At 41.4% G+C, this 24808-nt stretch overlaps 1 protein-coding gene across 1 annotated transcript in view; it reads right to left on the bottom strand.

Annotated features, from left to right (window-relative positions):
- Window positions 1-24354, bottom strand: part of EIF5B (eukaryotic translation initiation factor 5B) — a 36337-nt gene extending 11983 nt beyond the window's left edge. The window contains exons 1-13 of the mRNA XM_066620966.1: window positions 24182-24354; window positions 12944-13069; window positions 11738-11822; window positions 10610-11267; window positions 9766-9992; window positions 8862-9012; window positions 7922-8020; window positions 6309-6395; window positions 5579-5659; window positions 4687-4982; window positions 2582-2689; window positions 1920-2030; window positions 29-96 (exon numbers count right to left, since the gene is read on the bottom strand). Coding sequence (XP_066477063.1) covers window positions 29-96; window positions 1920-2030; window positions 2582-2689; window positions 4687-4982; window positions 5579-5659; window positions 6309-6395; window positions 7922-8020; window positions 8862-9012; window positions 9766-9992; window positions 10610-11267; window positions 11738-11822; window positions 12944-13069; window positions 24182-24216 — 2132 coding nt within the window. The 5' untranslated portion in view covers window positions 24217-24354. The remainder of the gene's footprint in view (window positions 1-28; window positions 97-1919; window positions 2031-2581; window positions 2690-4686; window positions 4983-5578; window positions 5660-6308; window positions 6396-7921; window positions 8021-8861; window positions 9013-9765; window positions 9993-10609; window positions 11268-11737; window positions 11823-12943; window positions 13070-24181) is intronic.
- Between the last annotated feature and the right edge of the window lie 454 nt (window positions 24355-24808).

Here is a 24808-nt window from a genome sequence, read left to right as displayed (position 1 = left end):
ATCTCCCAGACATAGAAGTAGAAGTTACCTGAAAGATTCGTGTCCTGGAGTATCAATGATCAGCATTCCTGGAATCTTGACAGCATCTCTGTCAAACTGATGTGATTAAGAGTTAGCAATCTCAATACTTTTGCAAAACAAACTTTTGATCAGAGTGTACATCCTCAGTAAAAACCATTTATTTTAAAGAGTACATAATTGCACTATTTGCCACCTGGTTGCCATTTCCCCTACAACTTGTTCCTCTCCTCCTGTCTCTCTTCTCAGGCTCCTACCCCTGCATTCAAAGACAACACCATCTCCCCCATCTTTGAAAAACCATCCCTCAGTGCATCCTCCCCCTCTCACAACCATCCCTCTATCCTTTGCTTCCAAACTTTGAAAGTGCTGCTTACTTCCACTGCCTCCACTTTCACTCCTCGAATTTCCCTCTCAATTCTCTCCGCTCCGTCTCTGCCCACTGCAATCTACCCTCAATCTCCTCATCATCAAATCTCAATTCAGTCCTTTTCCTTTTTGACTTCTCTGCTGTCTTTGATGCACTCTCTCCTATTTGATTCCCTTCATAACTTAGGTTTTTGTAATTTTGTTCTCAAATTGTTCTCTTCCTGCCTATCTAAGAGTTCATTCAATGTCTCTACAAGGGAAAGTTCCACATCATCTTGGTCAAGGACCTTAGGGCTCTGTTCTTGGCCTCTTGCTATTCTCTTTCTACACCCTGGCCCTTGAAGATCTCATCAAATCTCAATATAACCTAAACCCTGAAAATACCCAGCTATATCTCTCCACCCCTGAACATCCTCCTTATGTAATCCCTATGCCTCTCTGACACTTCAGTGTGGATGCTGCATTTGCATTACAAGTTCAATATGTCAAAGACTGATTGTTCCTCTTTCCCCATCAAGCCCTCCTCTCTTCATACTCTCCATATTGATAATGTCCCCATTCACCCTGATAAGTATGAAGTCTTGGCTTCACCTAGTGCTGCTCTCTGTCTTTATTCCTCATATTCAGTCTATCACCAGATCATGTCACTTCTCGCTTTACAAAATAATTCAGGAATCTAGCACTTCCTTTCTACAGTCTCAGCAAAAATTCTATTTCTTGCCCTGGTAGTCTCTGCCTTCATTACAGCAACTTCCTCCTATCTCATCTTCCACTAGCTCATTTTAGGCCTCCTTGCTAAAGGGTACTAAAGGGTACATTCAAGTACTCTTGATGCCAAGTCATTCATTTTGCTCATTGTACTGACCTTTACTGGTTTCCTATCTGCTCCCTGTTTGAACACAAGCTCCTTGCCCTCATCTTCAAAGCCCTCCCTAATCACACCCTTCCCTACTTTTCAGTCCATATTCTACTGTGCACCTGCCCATGCTCTTGGCTCTTCCAGCTTCATCACCTGCAATCATCAGAAGATCTCTGCTCACTCAAGTATCTTCATCTGTTCTCACTTTCTGCCCCTTATGCCTGAAACTGCCCCAGAACACATGTAGAATGCCAAGTCGTTTAGTTCAAATCCCTTCTTACATTTTTTTCTATGAAGCATTTGGCACCACATCCTAATCCTCTTTCTTCACAGTAACCAAGCTTACAGTATGTGCAACTGAAATAACTGCATATGCTTCCCCCATTTGCTCCTATCCTCACTCTCTGTTGTCTCCTTTGTGTCAATACAGTATTTAGACTGTAAGCCCCTCATCAAGGCAGGGACTTGTTTTTTCACTTTATGTAAAGTGCCATGTACACTGATGGTGTTAACTACATACTTTTAATACTGCATAATTTTAAGGTAGGACAAGTGAATTATAGTTCAAACACATTACCTATATTAGGAATGAGAAACAGAAGTGGTTTAATAAAAATAGTCAACAGTTCCTTTTTGGAAGCACATATGCAAAGTCCAAAGAGACCGTACTTACATTCTTCACCATTTTTGTTTGTTCATTGATGGCTTCAAGAGGAACATTAGTGGCCCCAATCTGCTGAGTGATGCCACCTGCTTCACTGTCTTGCACATGAGTATGACGGAGCTATACAAAACAAAAAGCAGAATCATATGTGGAGAGACTGCTGACCTTCTAGAGCAGGGGTGTCAAACATAAGGCCCGGGGGGGCAGATGCAGCCCCCGGAAGCTTTTTATCCGGCCCTCAGACTCTCAGCTGCTGAGGTGTTACCGCTGAAACAGCAACCAACATGAAAATTGGGCTTTCCCAAATCTTGAAATATGATCAAGTTTTGCGTATTTTCTCTTCTGTCATTTGCAGTTAATGAGTTTCTATATGAGAACAAGGTCTGATTTCTGGCCATTAGCTGCTTAATGATGTCGCTTTCTGCTTAATGACATAACTTCCGGCCCTCAGTAGGAGCCCTGACTGCTAACTTCGGCCCTCTGTATGAAATGAGTTTGACACCCCTGTTCTAGAGAGCAATAATACACTCTGCAAATTCACTTCACATTATTTAAGAAGAGTTTCCCAGAATATTATCCTTTCTAATTAAGTAGAAGTGAACAGTTAACGTGCTAACATCCTATGCTAATATTAATAGCTTGGAATTTTGTAACATACACTTGGTACTTACCTTATCTAGGATTTTTGTCTTTCCTGTATCTACATGTCCGAGTACACAGATAACAGGTGCTCTTAGCTTCTCAGTATTTATATTTTTATTATTTTCAGCACGACGTTTCTAGGATTAAGGACAATTGTTCAAATAATCATAAAAAAATTAAAGCAATTACAGGGGAAAATAACTCAGATTTGAGAGTTCAAAATGCTCCTGCAAAGTAGGATAACATTCTTGCAAGCCTGTTGGAGACCTTATCTTTCCCCCAACCACAATAAGCCAGAGGTCACTTGGTAAATAACACTTGTAATGAATTGCCTTAGATTTGCAACAGGAACCCAAGCCAAAGCACACCATAAATTAGACACACCACTCTGCCAGTTTCCAATTTCTAGCACCCTACTCCTGTCCACAAAGTGATAATGAAGTCTCAGTAAATAGATAGAAAGAAAAAAGAATTTAAACGATGTGAGATACTCATAAAAGCCCTATCCCTCATCCAGACCAGGACACAGAGGTTTAATTTAACCAAGTTAGACTTAACACAAAAAATCAGATTCCAGTTAGAGAAAGAAAACATTTTAAACTTATTATTGCATATTAAGAATATTTATATACTGCTTTTCAACAAAAAGTAGCTCACAAAGCAGTTAACACAGCAGAACAAATGATTCACTGTCCTCAAAAGGCTAAAAAAAGATGCAAAAGAGATACCAGCAACAACCACTAGAAAAGATGCCACACTAGAGTGAAGAGGGACACTTTAAAATATGCTTCTTTGTCCAATTAGCAGGGTAGTGTTGGTCTCTATTAATATTGTCTCTCTGGCAGGTGCTTGTAGTTTACTTGGTTATAGAAGACCTATTGCAAGAGGTAGTAGTTTCTAGGGTGAAATCCAGGATCCTCTCTACCACCTGACCAAAGAGGCACAGCATGAATGATAGCTCCATTAGTGAAGTCCCTCAAAATAGCTTTTGCTACATACTAATAGGAAAACCTGGCTGTGAACTAGCCCTGGTGTAGGGCTGATCCCTACGCAGTGATCCAAGACAACAGAACAACAGACTAGGGTAGTGGTTCCCAAGCTGGCGGGTCACAACCCACCAGCCAGGGTACATCCCTGCCCCTTTAAGGGGCGGGGGGAAGGCAGTCATGTGATCCCCAGGTTTATGCTGCTGCTAAGGATGGAAGGGTTTTTTTAAAAACCTACCTCCAGCCAGCAACAGCGTTCTAGAGGGTCCTAGGAGCCCTCCTTGGGGGGGGGGAGAGAGGAAAAAAAGTGGGGGGAGAACAAGCATGCCCTTTTTCTCCCCCCACTTACAGATGGTTGGGGAGCTCTGCAGAGGGCTGCTCAGACCCTTTTTTTTAATGTCCTTTTTTTACCCCCACTTACAGACACTTGGGGAGCCCTGTGGAGGGCTCCTCAGATCCCTTTTTTCAATGCCCTTTCCCCCCCCCCACTTATAGAAGCTTGGGGGGCCCTGCAGAGGGCTCCTCAGACTCCCAGAACCCCAGCACTGGCTGGAGGAAAGTAAAAAAACCCTCCCTTCCCCAGCAGTAGCATGATCCTGGGGATCACGTTTGTGCCATAGCCCCTCCCCCGCACACACTAACAGTGCTCCCAATTCCCTTGTGGGAATTTGGGAAGCACTGGGCTAGGGCCAATTCAGACTTGTCTTCACAGGCAATATACATCTGGATGTTGTGATAGTGCTCAATTAACAGAAACTAAGGCCAGAAGCAAGCAGTAAAGCCTAACCCATTATAAAAGGAAAAAATTTCAACCAATGCAGACACAAATAACTGAAGATTATACCTAAATGAGACAATTTCCAATTCCTAAATCTTTCCGACAGCCAAAAAAAAAAAATTACTTATTCAGAACAGAGGTTCAATCTGGATACTCATTACAACAGTTTGGGGGAAAAAATGAAACATCTGCTTTTGGCAATCAATGCTTCCATTCAATAATATTTTTCACAAAATAAGGAGTTATTGAAAAAAGACTTCAAGAGCAACTGATGTAAGCCAATTTTTTTTAAAGGCAGACAGAAAGATGTAGTATTTTAAATAATTTTGTTCAGTGAATCCCCATAAACTGTCTGGAAAAGACCACACACCTCAATTCGCCTTTTAGCTTTGTCATAAGAACGTTCTTCTCTAGTGCGATCATCATCTGAATCATATTCTGAGTCTGAGCTTATCTCTTTGCCTAGCTTTTTCTCTACATATTGTTTTCCAGCAGCTTGAGACTCTGCTTCCTTTTCATCTGAAGTCTTCTCATCCTCATCATCACTTCCCTCACTTTCTCCATCTTCATACTCTTCACTCTCCTCCTCTTCCTCATCTTCCTCTTCGTCATCCTCATCTTCTTCATTTTGTTCCTTGACTTCAATATGGACAGTTTTTCTCTTCTCTAATGAGAGAAAATACGAAACTAAATGCTATGAAGTAGGGTTGTAGTTTTACACAGCTAACTAAACACAACAGCCGAACATCTCAACAGGATTTGGACACAAGTAACTGGAGCAGAATTTCAGTTTCACTTTTCGTGATCCAGCACACTATAGAAAAAAACACACTGTGCACCAAAAAGTAAAGATATTTTCAGCCCATTCTTCTCAACTTCACCTCTTTACATTGTATAAGTTCTCTTTCACAAAAAAGGAAATAGTAAATATTTCATCCAACCTGGCCTAAAAGTAAGACATCTCTCTTGACCACAATCACATTACTTAACAAGTTCTATGACATTATCAAAGATGGTTAGTCAGCCTTTACTAGCTGACTGCAAGGTCACATAATACTTTCTCTCTGTAGAACAGCAGACAGTACTGGAATAGGAAATGTAAAATCTGTAAACACAATCATCAAAATCCTGAACACCACTACACAGTCATACTGAAACACCCTTTGACTCACAAGCTACACTGCTGACTTACACTATTTTCACCACTAGGGGAAAAAAACAGACCACTGTATCATTCTATTCTTTTTCAAGCAGGCACTCACCCTTTTCTTCATCACTGGCCATAGCTTCCCAGTCATCTAATCCTGGGTCTTCAGGTTCTTCTTCCTCCTTTTCTTCTGAAACTAGTAAGTAAAATGGACAGATTTTTTTGTAAATAAACGTTCAGTTCCTCAGGTAACATCAACATGATTAGAGAAGTGGTAAGGAGAAAGAATGCAGCCAAGGGGAAGAAGAATTCCCAAACATTTCCTACAGCAGAAACAGTAACATCATCAGTAGCTCTCAGGTGCTGTCTGAAATTTTTTTTCAAAGAACCTCAGCTGAAAAGAAACATCAGGCTCAGCAGGAGGCAAATTGAGAATAAAGATTATGTCCCAGGAGCATAATGTTAAGATTACTGCTTTTTTTCAAAGGGCTGTCTCAGAGACATTATGTAGCTTATGATACATTAAGGCAACAATCCTATGTAAATTTATCTAAGATTACATCCCCTTGAACACATGGCTTTGGGGGTGTACCTATGGGGGGATGTTATGGCAAGCTCCTGCACTTCAAACTTTACCACTATGCTACTGGTAATGAGGTGCGCAGAAAACTGAAATTGGCTGCATGTTCATTACTAGCTTTAATATAACACAGTATCAAAGGATCCAAAATATGTTCTTGCCAACTTCAAAATCTTAGGCTATGAAAAATGAAAGAAGATCGTCAGAGAGCCAGCAACTCTATGATTTAGATAAAGTAACACAGAATGCCTATTTAACTACTGACCTGGTTCTGCTGGAAGAGTAAACTCCTCTTTTACTGGTGGAACTGATTCTATAGTTTCTTCAGCTGGGGAAGCCAACTCCATAATTTCTAAAATACCAAAAGAAAACAATTACTACAGGGGAGCTCTGCTATATGTCACCCTCAAAACTCTGAAAGGGACCTCATTATTTAGTTGAGCATTGTCAACGTTGGCACTTTCCCCATTAACTGGAATTAACAGAGAGAGTAACCCTGACTGCTGCCCACCACACGTACCTCCCCACTTGTCATCTTGTGCCTCCACCGCCACACCCTGAAATGGTTGCAGAGGAAATACCAGACTCTCAGCATTTCCTTCACCAGCCATTACAATAGGAGGATGCCACCAAAGAAGAAAAATAAGGCCCCTTAACTCCTATCGTAGTGGTAAACACCCCATTTACCTAACGTTAACTCAACATCCAGTGTCACTGCCATCTCCTCTTCCTCTTGGCATGGCTTTCTCTGATGACTGGTCAGCAGAGGAGGCAGCGGCAGCAGTACTGGACATTGAGAGACAGAGCGATATGCTCCCTCAACCACAGCTTTAAAGATAAGGCCCTCATTTGCCTCTCTCTTTCTCTCAGCATCCAGCACCCCCACCAGGGATTCCTCCAAAGGCTACAAAAGGAATTTTGAGATCCAAGCAATCCCCCCACTGACCACTACAGGAGGAAGCAGTTGTGGCAATGATGAATTCCAAGGAAGAGCGGTAGACTGTAAGAAGCGGATAAAGCCAGTCTGGACTCCATGGAGGCAGCAGGCTGCGGAAAGCAGCAGATGGGCATGGAGTACCCTACCAATTCATCACTTCCCCCAATTTGTTGTCTGCCAAGAAGTGCTCAGCTTACATTGTGGGTGGGCTGCTCCTATAGGGGTTTATACCTGTTCAGGACTTCATGCCACTCTCTACAGTCCCTATCTTAGAATGGAAGAAAATCCCTCTCTTTAAGACCAATGAAAGACATGGATATATGTATGCTTCCCATTAGCCCGTACTTACAATTATTTATAAAGGGGAATTTTCCTCCATAATAAGTAATTTTACTTTAAGTCCAAGCTTTCCAGTCTCTAACCTGAAATTTAAAAGGGGATCTTGTGTATAGTTCTGTCTGAAAAATATTTTCAAGGGAAGCCAGCAATGTATATTTGCCAGAACAAAGTTACTACAACCACAATCATTAATGTTCTAGCAAAACCATGATTTCTCCCAGTAGAAAGGTATGGCAAACAAAACACTTCTGATGCTTCCTCATTATAGCATGCGTCCCAGTTATCAATGTGTATGACATACTGGCAGAGAAATAACCAGCCACCACTTTATTATTCAGCCTTCCTAAATGCCTCAGGTTCTTTTATTGCTTCTCACAGACCTCATTACACAGACATAACTATTTACCTATAAAGGAGAAATACAACAAAGGGCTGAAGTAATTTTTCCTTTAGAAGTCCAATCCTTAAAGCACGTTTACTGAGATGCAAGTTACACTGAATTGGGGTAGATTTTCTAATACTTGTGCTCAAGATTGTGCTGTATATAGTGTTTTCACTTAATATGAAAAAATCCAAAATGTGTGCAGAAACAGTATCCTCACCTTCTTTGTTCTCCTGTTGCTGTTGCTGCTTCTTTTTCTTTTTGTCTTCATATATTGGCCTTTTCTTTGGCACAGAATCTTTGGATGGTACCTCAACACCTGCCAAGTATTAACCAGAACACATTCAAATTTAGTCAAATTTAGTGAACAACAAACAAATTGAAAAGTGACCAGTGAAAAAATTAAAGTGACAGGATAAGGTTTAAACTCAAGACCAAATATTTTGATCCAAACAAGCTCCTTCACTACTTGGACAAAAGTTAACTAGCTTTGCTGAGAACTTCCAGGCCCCTAAAACGTTTCTCCTAAGTAAGCATCTAGACCACAGGGAAGCAAACAAAGCAGCAGATAATGTCACTACAGAAGGGAAGAGCCTCAGACAAAGTTTCAAAACAAACCACTCACCAATACTGACCTTAAGCCCTAAATGCTTTGCCATTTTGAGTTCTAAGTGGCAACCTCTCATATGCACAAAATACACCGCAGAATGAATATGAACACACTATCAAATAAACACCATTTATGAAGAGCACCCTTTTTTTCTGCAGTTCAAGGTCTGCTGGAACCTAGTACAAGGATTACTTTTTCATTTTCGAAACTTTGATATTCATGGAGACTGAATTCATAGACAATTCCATTATATATGATTCATAAACTTTGGTAGTAATTATAATATATGCCTATTTTTATTCTTATATATAAAAACAGAAGCACCTAGAACTAATGGTTATTTTTTTTTAACTTCCAAAACTAAAAAAAAAACAAAAAACTATTGCCCTCTTTAGCTCCCTTTCCTAGGTACTGAAAGTAATTTCAAAGAGATCACTGCATGTTATAGTTTGTCCTCAGTCACCAAGCACTGATAAAATTCAGAGCATTTTAGTCCAAATAAGAAGCACACAAATCAATAAGCACGTTTTGCGTTCAAAGCAATCCTTACCCTGAGCTTGTAATAATTTCAGAGTAGCCTCTGCTCTGGCTCTAGCTTCTCTCTGAGCTTTAGTTAAAAGTTTTCCCTCTTTCTTTAAACGTTCTTTCCTCTCTTTTTCTTTCTGTTTCTTCTTTTCTTTCCTTTCTTGTTCTAAGCGTTCCTACAACAAAGCAAGGGTAAATTTGTTAAGCGGGGGTCTCAACTCAGCAGAGGAAAACATGTTCTGCATGCAATTGATCCCAAGTTCAATTCCGCACATCTCCATCAAAAACAATCAGATAGCAGGGTTGGATACACTGGGTAGCATCCAGGCATTCAAGCACAGTGGTGCCCCATTATACCACCTATATCACCTACCTAGCACACTTTTAAAACGATTATAATGCACATTTTGAATAAAAACACATAACACTGCTTTCTGCACTTCTAACTTTTGGAAAACACCCAAATCCGTGAAAAAATGAAACAATTTTATCTCACATCTACCCACAGGTCAACAGAAGAATGGTCCCACTTAAGTACAAAGGGAACTCCCACTCATGAAAGATGCTTCCACCAACTGCACACTGCTGCACCAAAACTCTAGATGCTACCCATGATTGAACTCTAACTTGCAGTAATTACCAGTCATGGGTATGCACTCCTGTGGTTAATTATACTAACACTCCAACACTGTTTACAATTACAAAAAGGAGTAGAATGCTAATCAGACACATCACTATTGACTAAAATATGAACTACTGATCTGATCTTCTGTCTCTGCCCCAGCCTCTGCACATGCACCTCATGGAAATAAGAACAAGCAAGGCTGGTGCTTTACAAACCTGAATACACAATACAATCCCTCCTTCAAAATCCAAACTATAGATGGGAGCCTGCCTTATCCCTTTCACTGTATAAAAATTCAAAATACCTCCTCTTTGCGCTTGGCTTCCAGCTCTTCAAGTCGTTTTATCCGCTCTTCTTCCTCCCGCTTTGCTCTCTCCTCTTCCTCTTTCAGTTTAGCCAAGGCCTCTTGCATTGCTTTTACAGTGGCTTTGCTGGGACCTTTTTTCTTCTCTTTCTCTTTTTCTTCTTTTTCTCCTTTCTTTTTCTTTTTATCTTTCTCTTTTTTCTTTTTCTCGCCTTCATTATCATCAGCTAAGTGAGAAAGTCAGTTACTTATTTCCAAAAGAAAACACCCACAATGTAAAGAACCCTTATAGGGAAATGCAAGGTCTTGCATAGGCATACTATGATTTCTCAGTCTTTTTTCCATCCAACGACAGCTTCACACATAGTATGTGAGGTGACTTCAGAAGTCCCCTGAATTGTGAGAGCAACTCATCCTGCAATACAAGGGGCTTCTACCTGAAAGAGTCCCACTCAGAAGCTGTGCTACATGGATGCATTTCACCACAAAGGCATCTGAATGAAGCACATGCAAAGTATATGCACATGAAGCATTTTTTATAATCCAAGTACACTAGCAAGCAAACCAGGACACAAACCTAACGGACTACAAAACATCTCTAAATAAATTCACACTATCATTTTTCCCCACTACGAAATGATTTCTACTTTTTCACTTTCTGCTTTATTAAGTTTTTTGAAAAACACAAAAGGATAAGATGATAGAAAAATTAATTGGCATCATGTGGCAGCATCTCACATTCCTGCTTTCAGATTACAAGATATGTCTTTTTTTAAACCCAGTTTTTTGCCAATTTTCTGAAAATATGAGAAATGAAGTTTTGGGAGAAAAGCATTTTACTCACCTTCTGCTACAACAGAAGCCTCTCCCTTTTCTGCAGTGGTGGAAGCTGGCACTAATTCAGGAGTAGCTCCTTTTTCAGCCTTCTTTGGCACCTCCTTCTGCTTTGCCTGTTCTTTACTGACTTCCAAATCTTCTTTTTCCTTCTGTTTCCTTAGTTTCGCTTTCTCCTCCTCCCGCTTTTTCCTTTCACGTTCTTTTTTCTCCGCCTTCTTCTGAGCTACCGTTTTTATTTTGAATGAAGAATCCTCCTCCTCATCACCACTTTCAGCCTCAGGCACTGGCTTTGTCTTTTGCTGTTTTTTTTGCACTTTTCTGGACTCTGAGCTTTCATCAAATTCATCACCACTCTCGTCAGAGGATGCTGCTTGTATTCGCTCTTTGCTTTTCTTAATGATAACATCATCTTCTTCAGAAAGTTCCTGCTTCTTATTTGATTTTTGAGCTTTTCCTTTCTTTTTCTTAAGCGATGCATCAAAATCGTCATCATCATCACTGCCAGAGGGAGCCTCCTTTTTAGGTTTTGAGGGCTTTTTAGACTTTGTTTCTTTGTCCTCCATTTCTTCACTGTCATCATCATCATCCAAGTTGGACTTTTTGTTCTTTCCTTTCCTTTTTTTGTCTTGTTTTGAAAGGCTGATTTCTTCACTGTCATTCTCAATCTAGTAAATCAAGAACTTCTTTAAAAATTCTTACAGAATCAGTAGAAAAATAAAACATTCCTGAAACTACAGTCATAAAAGAATTTTCTGTAAGAGAACAAAATACCTATTTCCAGGTATATTTTTTCTAATATTTTCCATTCTGTCAAGTGCTTTCGGATATCAACATCACTGTCTACAGGCAAGTCTGAAAGTTTGTGAGAGGTTCAGAAACATATAGGTAGCTCACCAATACAATCCCTACTGTAAAATCGGCTCTTCACTAGAGCATTCAGATGAAGACATTACACCTACCACATCTGTGTCTTTCAAAGAGACTTGGCAAACACAGATCGCTTTCCACACATGGAACATTTTCTCTGAATGTCACCAAATTCCTCTTTTCCTCTTAGCGGATTTCACAATCCATTTTAGCCCAAGCTTGCAATTGTGGTACAGCTCTCTTAGTACTTTTAATCTGTAACATTTACCTTTATTACAGGTGGCTCTTTTTCAACTCTTCCTCCTTGCGCCTCTAAAGATAACTCTTCCAACTCTTTCAAGATATCATCTTCACTACAATAAGAACAGTTGCACATGTCTTAGGAATGGCATACTTGCAAATAAAAACAAGTATCAACAACCAGCTCGATTTAACAATTAGGGGTGCTTCTGCCTATGCTCTCTCTCTTATTTTGTCTTTTTCTAAAAGCCAAATTGATGGGGATGTCTCTGGAAGCACTTCCTTCCTCCTTTAAAAACAGCCACAAGCAGAGGCAATTCCAGTTAGAACAAGAACACATGGAGTTGTTTAGAAGGGAAATTGATGTGTTTCTGGTTGGACATAAACCTCGAGAGAACACGTTTACACACTCGTCATTTAGAACTAACTAAATTCTCTTCAGTCTGAAAATCTGAAGGAATAACGTTTTATGTGTGTGCGTGCCTTTCTGCCCTCTTTTCCTCTCCCGGCCTGCAAATTCAGGTCCTTTTTGCAAGACAAGTGGTTCAAGAAGTTAAATAGGGGACTGTGGCCTCACAAAAGGATTGCCCACCCTTCAGTTGCTGGCCTCTCCCTACTCCTGAAGTATTTCATCTAATACAATTGGGAGGAAAAGGAAAGGGCAGGAAGCAATGCCTCAACTTGCCAGCAAGCAAATGAAGGACACTGGGCTGTTTTGCTTGCCAGTAAAACTACTAGCCAAATACACAAGCTGTGCTAAGCTTGAACATAAAAAGCTGCCTTATGCAGTCAGCCCATTGGTCTGTCTAGCTCAGTAGCATCTACATGGACTAGCAGTGGCTCTCCAGGGTTTCAGACAAGGGTGTTTTCCTATTCTACCTGGAGATGCAGGGAATGAACCTGAGACCTTCTACAAGTAAAGCAGGTGCTCTGCTACTGAGCTACAGACTCATCCCACATGCATATCAGCAGGCTACTTTGAACATATTTCCCAGACTAGAAAAGTTCCATCCATAAGACAGGTCCATGAGCAAGAGTGCCAATGATCCACTTGGCACCCAAAGGGGGGAGTGAAGGCTGGATGCAGTTCCCCTCAAACAAATGATAGTTCCTAACACTGACAAACTCATTTGTCAGACGGTCCTTCATTCAGTTTGGGGTATGCATAGCAAGCCCATTTCCATACATGAATGGCTTTAGCTGGATCAGGATCACAAGGAATGTGTGTACTTACTCATATTCTTGTTTCTTCTTTTCTTTTTTCTTTTTGCCTTTAGACTTCTGAGGCTCTAGTTCCCTAGCAGCACCTGCACCTTCTATTTCAGCAGCAAGAGCATCAAGGTCAATGTCATCCTTGGCACTAGAATTGAAAATACATATATAGTACTTTCCTTAGAAAACTAAACAAAATTTTTAAAAGCCACCTAAGCACATTTGATATTGGTTGGACCAATAACAGTGTCAATTTAAAGATTTTACTGAACAGTTTATCTGAATACCCTAATTTTATAATTACACTTTATTTACTTGTTTAAATAGAATTGATCCCTGTCTCACTCTCAGGAGACTAAAAGCAGCTCACAACAACACTCAATCACCTCTCTCAGGCTGCTCTCCCCTCTCCAGGTTGTCATGCACTTGGGCAACAGCTGACTGTTTCTCCCCTCCCCTCTTGGGTTGGCTTCTTTCTTTCTGACAGTGGCAGCAGCTGCTGCTCCTTCCTGATGCCCTTTAAAAAGGAAGAAGAAAACCAGAGAGAGGAGTCAAAACTAAAGTGGTGGACTAGACTGCCCACAAACTCTAGTCTCTACTGCTGTCCCCATTTCCTTCTCCCATTTTGGGACCAGCATTCTGCTGTTTCAAAAGACAGGATGGAACAGGAGAGTTCTGTTCGGTCATGGAAACCTTAGAAGCTCCCCACGTATACCTAGTTAAAAAACAGTTATCTGATTACTACAGAAATCAAGAATGCAATCACAGTGGAAGCTAAGAGCTAAAATTCCCTTCCCCCCTCCCACAATTTTGCGGTATTTTGTGCCCCCATCCATCACACATTTTAAAAAGGGAAAGAAAATACAAACAGAAATACAGAGCCAAACCTGCATGTTTCTCACAAGTGAAGTTTGGACCGAAATTATATGCATATTTTAGCTTCATGAAATTAAAGTCTTTAACAAGACCTTTTCATGTGTGTTTTGGGCACCAAACTACAATTAAAAGGTATCTTCTATTTATAGTATCTACTGAACATGAAAAATTTAAATCAAATTTAAAAAATTAAGTTAGAAAAATTAGATCTTTACATTTGTTTCATACCAACGTATACTGACAATCATAAGACACATATATTTAATGCGTGCATGGTATGCAAAAAACCTGAGAGTCTCAAAATTTTAACAAGAGTGCACAGGCAGTGCTCCTGGTACATCAAAATCAACCATCAAAATCATTAAAATGTATTATAGCTCAGTTATTTAAAAATTTATCAGTTATGCTATTCATCCCTCAGTTCAGCATTAGTGACATTTTGACTACTGAGAAAACTGTTTCTGGCTGACAGCTGATCAACCTCAAGAACTTTAAATTTCAGTTAAGCTGCTCTTAGTCAGAGACACATTCCACTATATTTAAATAAATTCAACAAGCATCCAGCAGTAATTTGGACTGTTTGATGAAACAATAGGAAAGCAAGTACACCATAAAGCATCTGTTTCTACTGCATGAGCAACTTTGGTATTTGCTTTTTAAAACAAAATTTTGCTAAGATTGCCAGTCTGAAATGAAATTCAGAAATGAAGTTGGTTCCAGAAGAATTCCAATAGATCATTCAAAAACATAATACAGACTGACCATTTCTTACACTTAGGCTGAAATCATACTTACCCAAGAGTAAGTCCCATTAAACCCCAGTGAGACTTTGTTCTGAATAAACATACGTAAGATTATGATGAATCACCTTTACAATGTCATAATAAAAACAAATATCAAGAACTAAATTTTAAGAAGCTCTCAGTTTAGCACTGCACCATTTGAAGCTTTTCACACAAAATAAAAACAGATACAACACCTGCCATACCTCTACTCAACTAGAATCTCAACAGCCAGTAGCATTCCTGTTTTATAACAATCATGCTATTGCAAGTTATTGAGTCAGAAAACTGGAAAACCCCTTTTTGGCATAAGACTACGCTGTATGGCAGAGTAAATCAGAAAAATAACAGATGCAGGAAAGTCTTAGCTTTTGTGTTTTTGTTCTACTACTAAACAATAGTCTGAAAAATGTGTGTGCATGTATAAGAAAAACTATTTTCTACTGTTTCATGGCTTTAGTTTTTATAAACATCAGAAGAGCCTAGCAGAATTTCCAAAAAGGAATTTAAAAGCAAATTCCTTGTGTGATGCAATCTTTTGCAACTAATGTACTGTATAGGTTTAAAACAGCTAACAGGAACATTTGTCAACAGCCAACAAGATAACCAGAAAATTTTGAAAATATGTGTGTGTGTGTATCATGTTTAATTCACTCAGATCTACATACATTTCATTTCAAGATAATTTTCACACTTTCTGTCCAGTTTGTTTTTAAAAGCAAAGTTCCACACACTTGGTATCACATTTAAACTGGATCACAATGTTTGCAACATTATCATCATATGCTCCCTGGTCACAGATTTCTTGGTTTCATCATGTTGCAGGCACAGGTGAGAGCGACCAGTTTAAATGTGATGCCAAACAGTACTCTACATGGGCAACATCCTTCTAACATACCTGACATTGTATCTTAACCAAGCAACGATCAATGCTTACTTGCAAAGTTGTACCTTCCTAAGCTTAGGAATACAGAAAGATGATTGTCACATTCACCACAAGTAATATTTCAATGGTATAAAGCAATTATTTGGGGCCAACAAAAAAGAAAATTCGCAACAACATACACATTTACAGCACCTCTTGGAGACCACCTGAAAGGGCATTCTCACAATGGTTATTGTAAGTGGCACTAAAGGAACATAGAGCAGTTCCTGTTTTGTTGTTGCTCAAAGAATATGGAGTATCCGCCCCGCCAGACATTCCTTATAATGGCACAGAAACTTCCATGGCACAGGTGAGACTCAAATGACAAGCCATCTCAAGCAATCTACTCTCTGTCTGGAACACCTACAATCCACAGGCTGTTTTGAGCAGCTTCCATGCAATGGTTATTGCACTTGTAGATCAGTCCTTATTGGGCCCTCTTCAAAGAGATTGTTTTCATTTTAAGTAGCTCATGCAGGGCCATGGTAAATCAGTACCAGTCAAATTCTAAACTCTAGGTTGTGAGAGCATCCTGAGCTTAGGAAGTAGAAAAAGGACATCTTATTCCCTGCTCCCCAATACCTCTCGCATTTTGCCAGTCACAAGATCCACATACAACATAGTTATGTGGTGACAGATAAGTGTGTGAAGTTAGGAAAACAAGCATGAAGTTACGTACATGGGGTAGAGCTACAGTCAGCGCAGTAACTGAGTAGTAGGACTGCTTATGCAGCCTTTAAAACATACAGAAATGAAGGTCCTGCCCACTGTTCCAACCATTGGATTTGCTCCATGGGACTGCTTATAGCACTATAATGGACATATGAAACTACTGCATAAAAAGAAATCAAGTTTTAAACACTGATCCTTGTTCCATACCATAAGATTAAAAAATGAATGGAGTTACATGTTGAGAACTCGGAAAACCTACAAACCTGCTTGCTTGTATCTACCAGTAACCTGCTGAGGTACCTGAGACACCAAGACCAATGTAACATTTAGAACACTTCCAAAATGCTCCTCCAAGAATGTGTCAGAACTGCTTTGTGAAGTTAGGGAAGTTCACTGTATCACAACATGCTGTGCTTTTTTAAAGAACAACCTTGACTCCAATAGCTCTAGTCATATGCAAAAATGAGCAAGCACTGAATATGAAAGTGCATCTATACCAAAGGTTATCAGTTTCAAGGAACCTGGATGAGCACTGTGTGTGACAAAAAAATCACATCCAGATGAAAACCTGTGGCTGTATTAGTCAAAGCACCTGAACCTTACTTTTGGGTTTTGGAGGAAGTATCTAGTACACATGGGTGGGCTGAACCAAGAATCTCCAGTTGCTGTTCTGTGACCCAACACAGAAGAAACCTCACAGACACCTCCATAGGGCGGAACAGCAAACTCATATCCTAAATACTGTACTTTGTATTGCCACAAAATAACACTTTCAGTGGAATAAATATTCCCAAATTAATGCATATTATCCTGGATTTTTCACAAATATCATTAACAGGATTATACATTACATAACTGATTTCTACATAAAAATCCAAGAAAATGTTTTTGTTCTTTTCTGCCAGTGACATAGCTCCCAAAATGTTTTACTGCCATTATAGCTTCAAACTGAATATAGGTGAGTAAATCAGCTTTTGATACTCTATAGCTGTATGTTCCAGCATTCTTTCATCATCACTGTTCCATCATGTAATTTCAAGAAAATATGTTTCTCCCTTCCGCCCCCTAGAGGATGTGAAAGGTCAAGGAAAGAAGAAAAAACATGTTTCAGAGAAGGAGGGGGAAAACAGGCTCTATTTTTTCCCCTTCTGAGTGGGGGGGGGGAGGGAAAATTAAACATTGTGATACTGAAGTACTTTAAAATTCTCCAGAATACCGAACACTGAATACTGTAGGTGTTTGGGTCAGGAGTGCAATCAAGCACATTGTTCCTGCACTTGGGTCTTGACACTATGTTGCAACACAACTTCTGATTCAGTCTACTCCTTGCCTGCTCAGAGTCCTCCATCTTCTATACCAAGGGTGGCCAAAACACAGCGCAACACGCATCACTTTTTATATACAAAATCTTGAACGTGCCACTCCACCTTATTTTGACCCTCTCCAAATTTGCTCAGGTGGCTTCACCAGCCCACATCATCTGACAAGCCTTGGTTTGGGTAAATTGTTCCAGCCCTGGACCTTGACATGCTCCTTCTGGGCCTTGCCTCAGGAGAAGCGCTGTGCGCTTGCGGCCATGGAGTCCTGTGTCAGGTGGTGTGGCCATGACAGCCAACTTTGCATGTGGCACTTAAGAAGTGTCTGTGTGCCACTAGTAGCAAACATGATGCAGGTTGGTCACCCCTGTTCTATACCATGTACAAGAAAGTATCTCATGACTGGCAACACGCACATACTATTAAGCCATTGACTAACAAAGTTTAAATGCTTTTATCAATATGTGCAGATCTTCAGCTGTCTTAAATTCAAAGACAAACTTTGTTCTTTGTGGATTTCATAAAAATGAAGAGCTACACAAACTGACAGCTCTAAATACACAGAATAGGAGCTATGATTAAAATTTATAACTGTGCCAATATATTCAAGAACAAAAAGTATTTAGATTTTTAGCTTCAAAATCACCACTTTACCTAATTAAAATACTGAAATTCTGCTTTTTCCCTCCAACTTTAGAAAAAAGGTCCACAAAGCAATAAAAAATAATTAGCAAAGCAACAAGAACAAAACTGAAAATAATAAAGCAGTAAACAAAAATATATATAAGTACCAATAAAAATGAGTTATGGTTCTTCTCCTTCAAAGTCAGATAAGTTAAATAATGATACTCAGATGAGTTTATCTAGGGTTGGAGCTCTAAAGTGTAGGTTCCACCAGTGACAAGGCCCCCTCTCTCAAAAATCACCCATGTCACTTGTGATAGTCAGAGGATACAGAGCTAGGTCTCCAAATGAACTGAGCAGCCAGCCAGATTCATCCAGGCATAGGTGGTCACTGAGAGATATCAGGGCCCCAGATATTACTTTAAAGTTCACTACAAATTGGGCCCAGAAACCAATTGAGAACCAGTACAATTGTCAAGATAATAGAATATGCTCCATCTGGCACACCCAGTGAAAACCCTTGCCATCAAATTTTGGACCATCTGTAATTTCGGAAACTTTTCAAAGGCAGTATAACATGGAGAGCATTACAGTTATCTCATCTGAAAGTTACCAGGGCAACAAAGACTGTGGCCCAATCTCTTCTATCCAGGACTGAATGCAGCTGGCATACCAGCCTAACAACCCAATCCTATCCAATTTTCCAGTGCCGGTGCTGATGTGCCTATGGGGGAAGCACTGCTTCCTGTGTAGGGGGTGCAGTCACAGAGGCCTCCTTAAGGTTTGGGAACATTTGTTCCCTTACCCCAGGGCCGCATTGCAGTTGCACTGGTGCTAGAAAGTTGGATATGATTGGGCTGCCAGTTGGTAAATCCCTCCTGGCTGCCTCCACCTAAGTATCCAGGAGCAAGGTCAGTTCCAGGGGCATTTCCAAGTTACAAAGCTGATCCTTAAGTATGCGTGTACCCACAACTGGAGCAGGTTGAATATTTTTTAGGGTATATTAGTGCATATTTTGTGTGTGTGTCATGTTGGCAACCTTCAGTCTCGAAAGACTATGGTATCGCGCTCTGAAAGGTGGTTCTGGAACAGCGTCTACTGTGGCTGAAAAGGCCGATTCGGGAGTGACAGTCCCTTCCACACCGGGAGCAAGTGCAGTCTGTCACTGGTCTGTCTCCCTGGCTATGGGTCTTCCTTCTTTGCCTCAGTCTGTTGGCCAAGTGTCTCTTCAAACTGGGAAAGGCCATGCTGCACAGCCTGCCTCCAAGCGGGCCACTCAGAGGCCAGGGTTTCCCACCTGTTGAGGTCCATTCCTAAGGCCTTCAGGTCCCTCTTGCACATGTCCTTGTATCGCAACTGTGGTCTACCTGTAGGGCGCTTTCCTTGCACGAGTTCTCCATAGAGGAGATCCTTTGGGATCTGGCCATCATCCATTCTCACAACATGACCGAGCCAATGCAGGCATCTCTGTTTCAGCAGTGCATACATGCTAGGGATTCCAGCTCATTCCAGGACTGTGTTGTTTGGAACTTTGTCCTGCCAGATGATGCCGAGGATGCATCGGAGGCAGCGCATGTGGAAAGTGTTCAGTTTCCTCTCCTGTTGTGAGCGAAGAGTCCATGACTCGCTGCAGTACAGAAGTGTACTCAGGACGCAAGCTCTGCAGACCTGGACCTTGGTATGTTCCGTCAGCTTCTTGTTGGACCACTCTCTTTGTGAGTCTGGAAAACGTGGTAGCTGCTTTACCGATGCGCTTGTTTAGCTCGGTATCGAGAGAAAGAGTGTCAGAGATCGTTGAGCCAAGGTACACAAAGTCATGGACAACCTCCAGTTCATGCTCAGAGATTGTAATGCAGGGAGGTGAGTCCACATCCTGAACCATGACCTGTGTTTTCTTCAGGCTGATTGTCAGTCCAAAATCTTGGCAGGCCTTGCTAAAACGATCCATGAGCTGCTGGAAATCTTTGGCAGAGTGGGTAGTTTTGTGTGTATTTTGTGTGTAGTTTTGTGTGTATTTTGTGTGTATTATAGTGTTTATGAGTATATTAGTGTATCTAGGGAACAGCCCACTTCAAGTCTGCCCCATACACTTGGTCATCTATCATTTCTCCCTGTAGTTCATACTTCTCTCCCATCAACTATATTTATATACACACTATATGGGGGGCACAATTCCATTAGCCGCCTTGGGTGCCCTTTGGGGAGAAAGGCGGAATACAAATCTAATAAATAAATAATAAATTACAGACTGAAACAACCCTGACACAAAACAAGAAAAAAATGCAATAATTGAACCATTCATCATATTTAGAAAACAGTCAGTGCATTAATCAAAGGTTTTATTTTTCTTATTGTTGTGCCATCCCCAGTAGTGAGAGTATAATCATTTCAGCAACCAATCATGCTGCTCTTCCCACTGGCTTCACCCAATTGTTCAATTCTTACAAAAATGCAATCTGTAAAGATAACAGCCACTGAGTGAAACATCTGGGGAAGGGGCTAAGAGAACAGAATGTGGAAATGCGCTGGCACTAACGTTACAACATGTGAGTGTGCTAAATTTCAAAGAACAAGAAAGAAAAGGCTGAGCGTGCTCAGTTCTGCAAAAGAAGTTCAACAAAACCTGAACAGGGTTCTTCAACTTCTGGATCTCCCCGCCACCCACTTCTGGGACTGACATCTTTGGATGTCGTCTGTGTTCAAGAGATCTGAAATTGTCAGATCCGCGTTAACTGTAATTATATAATATCATTCCTAGAGCTCCAGCACCTACAGCAGTATACTGGCTGATGGGACCACCAGCTTCTCAAATGCCAGCTAAGGAATGAAGAAGATAGAGTGGAAGGAGACTGTAGCTTATATTAGTTTGTTTTTTTTAAAGAGAATAGTATCTTTCTTTGTATTGCCACTTTTTTTGTTGGTCTTATTTCCATAATACCAGAATTCTTCTCTTGGATCCCCTTAAACATGCCTGCTACAGTTATGTGTCGATTAAAGAAAGGTACTCCACTCATTTTCACAGGTTATGCTGCTGTGGCTGAGCCATGTTATTCTAGTCACGTTCTGGTTCTAAGTCCTGACTGTGCCCTGTCTCAAATCAACACTTTTCCTAGCTAAAAACACTAATACTAGAGACAGAATTTGATAAATGCTGGTTTTGTATTTCCAGATTGAGATTCTCAGAGCACACTTACCTAGAAGCAAGTACTACTAAAATTCCTGGAACTTATGCACAGAATATGTTCAACTTGCTTTTCTGGCCCAGCATATGTCAGTACAAGTAAAGACTGCACTGTTTTCTAACTTTACTATATTATTGATCTCTTAGCTTTTGAGAGCTACCCTGACAAAATGCTCTATAGCAGTGTTTCTCAAACTGTGGGTCAGCACCCACAAGGTGGATCGCAAGCCAATTTCAGGGGGGTCCCTAATAATTTCAGTATTTTATTTTTCATATATTAGACTTGATGCTACTATAGTATGCGACTGCATTTGGGCAAATGTTACAGACCTGTACTTTTAACAGGCTACTATGTATATTCTTCTAACAATGATAGTAAATGGGACTTACTCCTGGGTAAGTGTGGGTAGGATTGCAGCCTAGGATTGTTAAAAACTTTCCTGTTTGATGATGTCACTTCCAGTCATGACATCATTTCAGGTGGGTCCTGACAGATTCTCATTCTAAAAAGTGGGTCCCAGTGCTAAACGTGTGAGAACCACTGCTCTATTGAATGTTTTTATAATTTAAAATACATAAATGAAGCACAATTCTTAACTAGTCTGTAACTTTTTGCGCTGTCATCTTAAAAATGAAAGACTGCAGACTGAGATAAATGTTAGGTCCTCTTCCAGAAGCATCTATTCTCCCTTTTTAATTGTAACCAGTGTGAGAAAAAGAGTTTTGTGTAACTCAAAAGTTCACATACAACACTGTGAACTCTCATCTTGATAAAGGTATTGTTTTACTAGCCTTGTGCTTTTGTTGTTCAGATGCATGGTATTCAAGTTTTGGACTGGCTGTAGGTTTTACCATTTCACCATCTTTTCAACATATAGTTGGGAAAGTTAGTGGATTATTCTATTCAGTCAGAGAAGCTGTACAGGACTCCGACTCCGTGTTTCAGTAGATTTAATGTTCAGAGGAACCAACTGGATCAGTTATTCAGCAGTAAGGAGAAAAAACTCTGAATTTACAGTATTCAGAGGCATTTACAGTATTCAGAGGTACTTTCCTGCCTGACAATTCCCAGATAATAGTACTGCAGCTACCGATTTGGTAGATATGATCCTTGAAGTGGAACAAGGATGGCTGTGATAATTCATTGGGTGGAGGCTGGGGTGTTCACCGAGAAGCATACAAAGGCACAAATAAGTGCACAGATGTGCTGAAGAAGTACATCTGAAGCATGCAAATACAGAATGTGTACCCCCCCCAGTACAGCTCCATATACAGTCCCAAGTAACCACTTCATCATATCCATCCTTTTCAGCAGCTGTCAGATCATGCTCCAATACAGAATGCTGACACCCAGGACACCTATCTCACTTGACATCAGGAAACCCAGAATGTTTATACCAGCCATTTTCAACTACTGGGCTGTGGCACACAGGTGTGCTGCAAATGGTCTGCAGGTGTGCTGCAGGAGTTTGGGGTAGGGTCATTTATTAAAAGGGCCTTTGGGGGATGTGTCCCCCCCCCACCAACAGCATGGTGCGCCTTGTCCATTGTCAAAAAATGGATGGTGTGCCTTGACAATTTTAGTCCCTTGTCAGTGTGCAGTGAGACAAAAATGGTTGAAAACCAATGGTTTATACTGTAATCCTAGTCAACTTTTTTTAATAACTCAGAAAGTAAAAGCTTTACCAGACTATCACTTTGTTCACATAGTTAATAATAAGTAAATATTTGATATCTGCTATGCCCCATATAACCCCTAATTTGCAAAACTAACATTTTACAAAGTCAGTGACTTCTATCTAATGAACAGTGGTTAATATCCACCATATAGGAAAGGACTGTAAAGTACTCCCATTAGGAACTTTCACAGTATAAATATAACATATGGATATTCAACACACACATACTCAAAATGAGATTTCTCTGGAGGTAAATCCCAATTTTCTTCTGACAGCATAACATGCAAACAGACCGCTAGGAATTGTGTGTGCGATGGTGCTTAATGTGCATATGAAGAGACTCACTGCAGCTAATTTTCTAGAAGGCCATATTCTGGATTCAAAACATCAGGACTTCACTTTACAAAGCAGGGCCTTTGCTCCCTTCGAAGAAAATGAGGAATGCCAATTTGGCAAGGCAATCAAATGCCTTTGGTCTTCCTAACTGGAAAAGCAACTCACCAAGATGCCATATTAAAAGAACAGGTACAGGGCAGGCACACACCTTGAAATAATTGCAAGTATTGTTACTCACTGCAATAATTGTTACTCTCTTGAGTAACACACAGCACTTCTCAGCAAAACGGCCAGGGCCTTGCCAGCAGGGGGAAGAGGGCGGCTGTTGACACCCAAGGCACAGGAGCAAAAAAGGGCAACAAACAGTAGCCAGTCCACAGAGGTCAACGTGACAGGACTCAGGGGGGCTCACTCTCCTCAGGCCCCCAATGAGCACATATGGGGAGAAAAGGGGAGGCAAAGTCCTCAAGAGAGCAAGCAGAGCCTACAAGTGGGGCTGTCACATGTGGTGTTTCAAAGGCCTTGAGCTGAGGAAGCCACTATCTCAAGAGAAGGGGGGGGGTGAGTGGAAAAGCCTGACACCCCAACCTCAGGCGTGTCTCCTCAGAAGTAAGTCCCATGACAGTCAGTGGGGCTTACTCCCAGGTGAGTGTGTTCAGGACTGCAGCATGAGAGTCCCAGCCTACGCGTGTCTACTCAGAAGTAAGCCCACTGACTGTAGTGGGGCTTACTCCCAGGCAAGTGCGGCTCGGACTGCAGCCTGAGTCGGCGCAAGGGGGGGGAGGAGGAAGAGGAGGCAGCCCGGAGCCCCCCCGACCACCGCCTCTGCTTCCTCGTGGCAGCGCAGCCAGGCGCCCGTCCACGCCTACCTGTCCTCGCCCTTGTTCTTCTGCTTCTTGCCCATGGCTACGGCAGCACTCGCAACCGCCTCGCTCGCCTTGCGTAGGGCCCGGCCAGCCGCGTCCACACGCGCCTGGGCACATATGGGGAGAGGCCAACGCGAGACACCTCTGAGCAGCCCGACGCGCGCATGCGCCGCCACCTCCCCCATCCGGGACGCGCCGGGCATAGACTCCGAGCGCGCGGGCAGGAAGGGCCTTCGCTGCGCTCTCCGGCTGCCGCTCGCGCGGTCGCCCCCTCCGGCTCGGAGGGGGAACGGCAGCGCCAGGAACGATGCGGCAGCCTCGGGAGGCAGCTCTCGGGCTGCAGTCCTGACCCCGCTTTCCTGGGAGTAAGCCCCGCTGCCTATAATGGGGCTTACTTCTGAGTAGACGGGCACAGGGTGTCGGGCTCTTGGGCTGCAACTCTCTAGTACAGAGCCTATACACATGCCCACTGAATTCAGTGCGCGGGCAGCTGCAGGCTTGCAGTGCACAGAACCCCTTGAGCTCTGCGATGGAGCAAAGGGGTGAAAAGTGAGCATGTAAACAACAACAGGCATAATCCTAGCCCTACTTTCCTGGGAGTAAGTCTCATTGAATGCAGTGGGACTTACT

Source organism: Tiliqua scincoides, chromosome 3 (assembly GCF_035046505.1).
Source record: "Tiliqua scincoides isolate rTilSci1 chromosome 3, rTilSci1.hap2, whole genome shotgun sequence".
In the NCBI taxonomy this organism is placed as follows: Eukaryota; Metazoa; Chordata; class Lepidosauria; order Squamata; family Scincidae; genus Tiliqua; species Tiliqua scincoides.
Note: the sequence above shows the minus strand (reverse complement) of the source record. Positions and strands in the feature narration are given on the sequence as shown.